The sequence below is a fragment of the Clytia hemisphaerica genome, unplaced genomic scaffold (genome assembly GCF_902728285.1).
Source record: "Clytia hemisphaerica strain Z4C2 unplaced genomic scaffold, Clytia hemisphaerica genome assembly, whole genome shotgun sequence".
NCBI lineage: Eukaryota > Metazoa > Cnidaria > Hydrozoa > Leptothecata > Clytiidae > Clytia > Clytia hemisphaerica.
This window is the reverse complement of record NW_027104297.1, coordinates 911,303-920,533: the sequence shown is the minus strand read 5'-3', so window position 1 is coordinate 920,533 and position 9,231 is coordinate 911,303. Positions and strand designations below refer to the sequence as shown.

At 36.3% G+C, this 9,231-nt stretch overlaps 2 protein-coding genes across 2 annotated transcripts in view; both read right to left on the bottom strand.

The window, feature by feature from the left end:
• Positions 1–3,984: 3,984 nt before the first annotated feature.
• On the bottom strand, positions 3,985–4,791 carry LOC136817250 (splicing regulatory glutamine/lysine-rich protein 1-like). Its single transcript, XM_067073584.1, has one exon. It carries the CDS (start codon positions 4,789–4,791, stop codon positions 3,985–3,987), a length of 807 nt encoding a protein of 268 aa, XP_066929685.1.
• Positions 4,792–4,802: 11 nt separating this feature from the next.
• LOC136817249 (platelet-activating factor acetylhydrolase IB subunit alpha1-like) overlaps positions 4,803–9,231 on the bottom strand; it is a 13,950-nt gene continuing 9,521 nt past the window's right edge. Inside the window, exon 2 of the mRNA XM_067073583.1 lies at positions 4,803–5,543. Within this exon, the coding sequence (XP_066929684.1) occupies positions 4,803–5,525 (723 nt within the window). The 5' untranslated portion in view covers positions 5,526–5,543. The remainder of the gene's footprint in view (positions 5,544–9,231) is intronic.

The window sequence follows — 9,231 nt, the reverse complement described above, 5'->3', positions numbered from 1 at the left end:
TCTGATTCAAAATCCTTGACGTCATTTTATTTTATCTAAATTGACGTCAAATAAAAAAGTGTCCTTCAAAAAAGTGAACTTGAAAAGAGAATATTCAGTTCTAGATAAAGTTTTGTTGAAAAGACAATTCGCTCGTCTTTTTAACTAATCTAGTACGTATTTTGAATATCAAAAGTATTGATATCGAGTTAAAAGTGAAAATTGAACAAGGAAACAATGTGTAAACAAGAAGAAATGTTTTCTTGTTTTGAAATTGAGGATTGTGTCCTCGTTTTTTGGAATCCTGGTCAAAGAATGATCAAGAATATTGAATTCAGTGAAGAAGAGAAATTTGTCTCGTTTCTGACACGAGATGTATTGAAGTTTATCGACCAACAAAATCAATCGAAAGAAAGTCATCAATTGAAGACAGAAGAATGTAAACCAAGCCAAGGAGAGAACTTCATGACTTGGTTGACTGATGATGTCTTTAAATTACTTGACCAAAAACGCAAACGCCAAGTTTCAGGTGTGACGGTGACCCAAACTGCAACAAAATCAACACAGACTGCACCTGTCAAGCCACCTCGTAATTTCCCAGCTCGCATCAAACAGCTGAACGACGAGATTACTTACAAAGACTGGAAAATTTCTGATATGCAATGGCAGCTTGATGTGGAGAAAGTGAGATTGGGTAAAAAGTTGATCCACCAAGAGATGTTGTTTTTGTTGGAGAAAAAACAGACGGAAGAAATGCTACGAACACGAAACGAAGAGATCTCAAAATTGAAAGAAGACCTGGAAGATGCCAACGAAGTTTTGTACGAGAAAAACAAGTTGATTTTCGAACTAACAACCAAATCATCCAAAAGCAAGATCAAGAAATCCTTCGTCGCTTTGCTTCAAGGCATTTCAACCCGTCGTTTTAGATCTGCCGTCACCGGATTTTTCTCACATCGTCATTTCCGACTTCGCCGGCAATAAACATCATGCCAACAACAAAATTTTTTATTGAAATACTGTAACATCACAAATAAAGAATAACACTTTTTCTTCCCTTCTATCATTCCTTATAATACAGTCTGTTTAACCATGCTGGGACAAAATTTATATGCCAATATAGGGCCTGATTTACCCTGACTAACCTTGATGATTGAAAATCTATTGATTAAACAAAAGGTTTCCATTTCATTATTATAATCATAAATTTAAGGAGATGAGACGAGTGGTCAGTCATTAAATTAGCGCCATAACTACCTGTTCGTTTCAAGAACACGGACGAACTATTTGTTATTTGTTGATACGTTTGACGGACATATGTTATTTAACTAGGTCACTCCTGGTGTTTTCTGCGAGCGAAGCGAGGAAAGAAAATTTTACTTCTTGATTTTTGATTATTTATGCACAAGGATAATCAATTCTCAGAAACCGACGTATGTGATAATCACCGAAAAACCGCTATTTTTTTGATTTTTTCACCGATAAACCGAACAAAAACAGCTCAATAACCGACACCGTGATGTTTTCCCTTCACCGATAAACCGACATATTCCGAGCTCTTCACCGATAAACCGACAAAAAAAGGGCCGAAACCAACAAACTGCGCAAAACCGCTTTCCCGTACGCCCCCCCCACAGAAAAACCCTATTTTAGACTTTTTGGCTCAAGTTTAGCCAAAATTTTTTGAAAATTGGGCTTCATCAGATTTTAAATATTACTATTTTACATCAAAGTGCAAACATCAGAAAAAAATATCAGTCTAATCGCGGGAAATGCTCTTTTTCCCTTAAAATGACATAAGGGAATTTCCCCAAATAACAAAATCCGATTTTTACGACCAAAGAAAATCTTCCGAAAAAAACTGCTTCAACCACTTTTTAGAAAACCTTGCCCTCCATCTTTATGTATAAAATCAGAAAAAACTAATGAAGCTATTTCGCACAAAGTTAAAAAAAAACATTTTTAGGCACTATTTGGCCCAAATTTACCCCAAAAAATTTCTTTTCGAAAATCGGACTCCGTCATTTATTGGGAATCACCATTTTGCATTATATGCAAAATATCATAAAAAACTAATAAGCGAATCCCGAGAAGAGCTGGCAACAGACGAACGGACGGACGGACGAACATCGGTTAATTTAGAGGACCTCCACCCGGGTAATAGGTCCAAAAAGCCCAAAACCAAAAAACGCACCCAGAAATAAAACTAAAATCTCAAGATAAATTAAAAATCCTACGACAGTAATTTTACACTCGGCATGAACATAATAGGACTTTTTCCTGTGAGCAATAGAAACCTTGCCTTGCCATAAAAATAGAAAGCCTTCGAAGTCGTGCTATGCATTTTAACAAAAGTCTAACGATTACCTTTTGGTTCGAGATGCCTTGGAGTTTTTACAAGATACTTCACTAATTGGTCATTTAAAGTGATAGAGATGACGCGTTCTTTAGAAAAAGTAATAAGATTCTTCTATTACATCTTAACGACCAACCAAATCAAATAAGAGCTTGTTTCAAGAGATACCCTTTTTCCCAATCCAAGGGATTTGAGGAATTGCATAACTTGGGAGAGCACTCATATAATTGATGATTGTAATATTATGTTTCAAAAAAAAGTTATCAAAACTGGATGCTTTATGGATCCATAAATTTCTATAATAATTAAATTGATGAATATTATAATATCTGATGATAAACGAGTAAATATAAATAACAAATTGAAAATAAGGAGATACATATCAAAGTCACACAATAGCGAACGGCAGGATGTATGTAGAGTTCGAAACTAGTGCTTGGGTTGATATTCACAGAATTAAGATAGCAATTATGAAAAAATTGTTAAAGTGTAAGTTTAATAAAATTTCGTAAAAATTTAATTTTGAATGCTAAAAACCTCAAGGTATTCGTTGATACTTGTGTGACAGAGTGAAACAGATAATACAGTTTGATTAAGAATACAGACACCATCGTTGAGTGGTTAAAAAGAAGATATGATAGGTATGGTTAAAGACATTCTTAAAAAATTGAAAATCCATTAAAATAAAACTTAATTAAAAAGTTAATGATGTGGTAAAACATGGCCAAACAAACATAAATATATCGATAAAAATTGTTATTGTAACTGTTGTCTTTTTAAGGACTTAATTTTTTTTTTCATAAAACGAAAATTAGGCATTGAAATCGTTTGCTTGTAGTTAATTTTTCTAGAAATAAATAATCTTTGTTATATCTATATAAAAATTTAAAAAATTCTCTTTGTCTCTTTTTATTAAAATTCATCTAAATTTAGAACATCTTATTTTGGTAAAAAAATATTTAAAGATGCATTGGAGGTGCCTGCTCTCCAAAGTGATATGGTACATATTGTGTGTAAGCAAGTTGAAAAAAAATAAGACAATTTAAAAAACCTTCGTACGTGTGAATCGAAATTGCCATCAAATTTGTCTAAAACACATTCAAGTAAAAAATGCCATCCACTCTAAACTACAACATACATCATAGTAGAACTAGTCTTAAAATAATAAAAAAATCTTCTAATTTATACCCTTTCTAAATAGAACCATTTAAAAGGCTTCTTGAGAAAAATAAAATGAATCTATAACATTTGGAGGCCAGGTCAGAAAACTTTACAGCTTTGCGCTGTATAAACGAACTACCTTTAGCTCCATTGTAAAAATTGCCATTCTGAAATAATTTTTTTCTTGCTTTGTTGAGCTTAAAAGTACAATCTGCTTTTAAATCAGGGCAACAAACTTATCGCAGGTTTCTAAATATAGTGATTCACCCGCTCAAAGACAAAGCCGTATATAATCTGCAACGAGAAATACCCCTAGAATTGTGCAATACCAAACCATTCTCATGCAAACCAACGTGTAAAATTGCTCAGCAGCATTTCTACAAACAGGGTGAATTTGATTATTCAAGATGGAGTAACTGCACTGAAACAGTAAGATGTCAAAAGATGACTTTCAATCATATCGACTTTCCCACAAACCCACACTCCGTTCACTCAGAATCACTGTCAGCGGTAAAATCGGAGAAGAATTTTTTTGTTTTAATCTCCTCCTCGGTGAGTTCAGTGGGCGGTTTCTCGTCAATCGGCGGTTTATTGCTAGACACGTGCTTTATGGATTTTCGCTTAAGATCTATGTGTTTCTGTGAGTCCTTCTTCTCTGAGTCCTTCTTCTTCTGATTGTCTTGAATTTTACGCATCAGTGAGCTGGGTGCTAACAGAGCAGGTGCAGCGAATTTATTCCTGCGCGCTTCCAATCGTTTACGCTGATCGAGGGTGATGTCGATGGATTTGGCCGTTCCAGAAAACTCTTGATCTTTCTCATTGGCCACTTCTTGTTGAGAGACGGCTGCGAGACCTCGATCACGTGTGCCATTATTCAATCTGACAGGCGATAATTTCCGATCCTTCGATTTGTCAAACGAATCGCGATCTTCATCTTTCTTTCGGCCAGAACCGGAAGAGAGGCCACGATCTTTCAAGGAGGAGACTCCTCTTTCTCGAGCTTTCTTCCACGAGGAGGTCTCATTTTCATCACGATGACGGTCTCTGGAGGAGGATGAGCCATAAGAATGGCGGCTGCGTTTTGACGAAGAAGAGGAGCGATGGGAGGAGGAGCGGCGGTGGTGGTGGTCATCGCTTTGGCGACGTCGCTTTTCCGATCGGCTGTGCGAATAATCGTTGTCATCAGAATCAACATCTCGCTTTCGTTTCTGTGACAACAAGCGCTGGTATTGGTAGTTGGCATCATCTGAATCACTATCGTCATCCCTCGTCACTGGAGTATTCCACGCATCCATCTTTCTTCAATTTATCCAACATGTCGATGATAGAGGTGGCCAGTTTGATGTTCCCTTTCTCGATCAGATGCAAATGGATAAAGCGATTCATCCAGCTGACCATCCTCCACGACCCAATCATCATCCTGCTTCATGTAATAAACTCCCTCAAAGTCTCTACGACACATCTTTTTCACTATCTTGTTCACTTTCTTGATCTTATCACGTCGATAAGAGGACTGGTGTAAATCCCTTGGTAACAAACCAGTCACTACCACTTTCAGGTCCGGAACTTTCTCTTGAAACGTGACGGCGATGGAGAGAATACCATTGGCGATGCAGGTGGGCGTATCACGGTCGATGTTGTTGGTACCGCAATGCAAAACAACGAACTTGGTGTTGGGTGAGATGTCGAGGTTTTCAGCGCGCCACAACACGTGCTGCGTTCGATCGCCGCCGATACCGAGGTTGAGGGCGTGCAACGGAGCGAAAAACTTTCTCCAAATATCACTGTACCGAGAAAGACCAGCAACGATAGAGTCTCCACATAAAATGTATTCTAGATTGGATCGTTTGGCCATGGATTCATGTTTCTCATGCATGTTATACCATCCAGCTTTGTTGTCTCTACCGACAGGTCGTGTTGCAGGCGATGTGTTATAGCCTGAGAGGTCGAGTTTGGATGAGAAGGAGCCATTGTTGCTGTCGTATGATCGGTTTGACGGTGATTTGATGGGCGTTGAATACGAAGACATCTTTGATGAATAGACGGCCTGAAAGGAACGAAAGAAGAAGTTTTTGCACCTATGATCGAAAATGTTTTCGCAGTCACTCATTGTGCCGTATTCTTTTTAGCTCAAACTGATTCGAGAGTTCAACATTTGTGTCTGAGGTTGTTTTTTTTTTAAATACGATTACGGTCGTTGATGTCCCGAATGCTCCTTTTTCTTTAGCTGTCTACCCAAAGCGAAGTGCCGTCTTTCTTCACTTACATTTGATCAGTCTCTTTAGTGTCTGAATACGAAACAAAGAGGCATCAACTAACATTCTGGGAGTCTTTGATTATGACTCGGCTGCAGCTCTATTTACTGTAACCGGCGATCAATACATGTCCAGAAAGCCTGCAGATGAATTGAGCGGGCTTTAAAGAGCAACTGTATTGGTATCTGTTTGACTTTCTTTTAAATTTATTATAAAATTGTTTTGTTCATGAAATGTTAAATGGTAAAATATTAAAACAATTATTACAATATTATTTGCTTTGGTAAAAGACAAGATCTAAAGGATCGAGGAAAACTTTTGAAATTTTTAACAGTCTTTAAATATAATCTATAGTGCTGAAAACAAAACTGGAACAAAGTGCTATACTAAACAAAAACCAAAGCTCTGTTCGTTCAACAACTGACCTATATAACATGTCAAGGAAAGTAGGTTTTACAATGCCCTCACTTTTCCTGACACAATCAAAAACCTTAATAATTATAGGGACAACCTAGAAGTCTTGCACAATTCCAAAAATGCAGATTTAAGGTATAAGCTGTATTATGCTGACACTGACAGTAAACCCATCAACATACTTATGTAGCTCCATTCTCCATAACTGGAGAGCGATATAAACAGACTTTGATGTCAGAGCATGGTGTGAAAAGAACCTCCTTGACATGGAGGAGGATGATCGGTGAGCAGCTTTATCTATGTGTAGGTTTCTCACCAAAACCTGCTTCGAGCCCTTGAGTATACCAAAGATTTGGTCTGGCCTAAAGTCTGGCTCAGAGATCGAGAAAGTTAACTTACGCATGGAAACTAGACCAAACATGATCAATCCGACTTGTCGAAACAATCCTTCAAAACAGAGACTCATCACATACCTTGATCTGTACATCGATTGTACGTGGTCATCAGAGACAAAGAATAGGGTAGGTAACGTGCGGCAACGTGCCCAAATACCATTTTGCCAAGTTTTCTGTCTAAAACATCATTATCTTACTAGAGGGACCAATGAGATAAACATGGTCTAGGGATATGGAAAAACCACCACTTTACCCTTAGATACACAGAACAAAAAGGTATCAAGCCTCAAAGACGGCGTTGGTGTATGGGAAGAGCTACGAAGACGCAATGCTTCACAATACTTCTGAAACAAGTACTTAAGAGATGTTGCGAACCGGAAATCGTTTTCAAGCTCTCAAATCCAAATCTAAAAGTCATTCAAAATCGGTAAATTGATTGGGAAGTCATTTTCACTCAGTGTCAGTGTCATAGCAGCGTCACAGTCGACCCAGACAAGATCAGAAACATACAAATTAAATAGGAAGTAGGCTAAAGAGGTGCTGAAACCATTACTGAAACATGCAATTTCAAAACACCAAATTCACACTTGACAACGCAATGAACTTTGGCTATCAAGACACATAAGTTCAGCTGAGATCAGTTCGACAGTTTCTCATGAAAAGTAAGATATTAACATGGGTAATAATAAAAGAGCAAACCAGCAGCTAATGACAATACCAAACGGTGCAGCAGCTTTTCAGTCATTCGCGGACACACAAAAGATGACACACATTGTGACAGACGCCCTATAGAAACCCTCAAACTAGTTACGTTAGGTATTAAACAAAGTCACAATGTCAGTAACAGAAATTTGGAATAGGAAAAAAAAACTTATGAAACGGCGAACGGCGAACATAAAGAAATAAAAGAAAAACAAATAATTCATCCCCTGAAAAAATTTAGATTGTTTTGTTCAATCGCAAACACTTATGAAAGTGCAAAATATTTTGTCATCCAATCCCTGAGATAACGATCGTTTTACTTTGTTGTCCAATCAAAATCACTTAGTTAAGACGTGTTTTGCAGCGCACTCCAAAAAATGGTGGAAACTCAAAGAAGCATCAAAATTCGCTAAATATGAACAAAAACCGCGACAAAAACACCCAAGAATCACCAATTGAAGCAGCAAACACAACTGCAACATGCACCCTTGCTACGTGTATTAATGATGAAGATCAAAATCGACTCAAATGCCGTAGCTGTCAACGTATGGTACATTACAAGTGTACACAATTGCCACTTTACCAACTGAAAATATTCGCTAACACGTACAATAATCAATATGTATGTCACAATTGTGTACGAATAACGAGATCCTTAAAAAGTAAAATCGGAAAAATTCCCACCAAAATTCCTTCTTTTAAGGTATGTTTAAAATGTGGAAAGCTTTTGTTGCCAACTTGAAAATTTCTTTCCACATGATTTGTATATGTAATCACATGATAACGAGTGCAATTCGAATATAATTGCGCGAGTGATTTTTTTGTTATTAATTTTCCGAGTCCGAAAGGACGAGGAAAATTCGAAACAAAAAAATCACGAGTGCAATTTTCGAATTGTACGAGTTATTATGTGATTACGAGCTAATCGCACAATGGCTTTCACTACTTTTTCCCAGTTAGGAAAGTAAATTACAGAAATAACTGAGAGTTTTATATTTTTCTCTTCTCTTTATGTCTTTCTTTTATTGTTGTTTATTGATTTTCTTTCTCACAAAATAAATTTCGAATGCAATTAAAACGTTCGATGCAAAAAAATGTAAGAAAAACATTAAAATCAATTTTGTAAACATTGGCGCTGCATTGGAGAGTGTGATTAACGATTAATTGCTCTCTACAGGATGCAATTAACGATTAATTGCTCTCTTTGAGGGCGTGCCAAATAAGAAAAAATAACCCATCGTGCGATTATCAAGTATATCGCATGTCTGTCATCCATTTATGAATTTGATTTCCACATTATATACTACCTAGCATGTTTTTGAAATGTAGCAAACATTTTGTCGTCAACTTGGGATTTTTGTAATGGTCAACTGTAATTTTTTTTATCTTTGTGTTTAAAATGTGGAAAACCTTTGCTACCAACTTGAAAATTTCCTCCTTGCTTTTAAATGTACACAAATTCTTATTAACTTTGAAATTCTATTTTTTGTATATTCAAAATGTGGAAAACTTTTATTCTCAACCTGAAAATTAAGAAATAATTTCCTTCTTTTTTTCCTACCTTTTTTTCCTGTTTCGGAAATTATTAATTGTTTCTCATTGTATGTGAATTTTTTTTGCTTTTTCAGCTTTTGGAGATTATGAAAATTGCTTCTGGTAGGAGAACTTTTTTTCCTTTTTTCAACATTCTTTTACAGATTATGAAAATTTTTCTGACCGACCAACCCATATTCTTCTGAAGGTCTTTTAAAGTTTAAATTAAATTTGCCTTTGCCTTGTTTCAAAACCTACATTGTACTTTTCCTTATTTTTTCCATTTTTTTTGCACATGATAGTATATGCAAAATATCTCCTCTCTTTTTTGAAAAATTAAGTAATATTCCTTGGTTTATTGTAAAATATTATCCTTTTTGTAAAGGTGAAGCGTGACGCTACAGATCAAATCTGTGTTTTGACTGGACTTACCAAC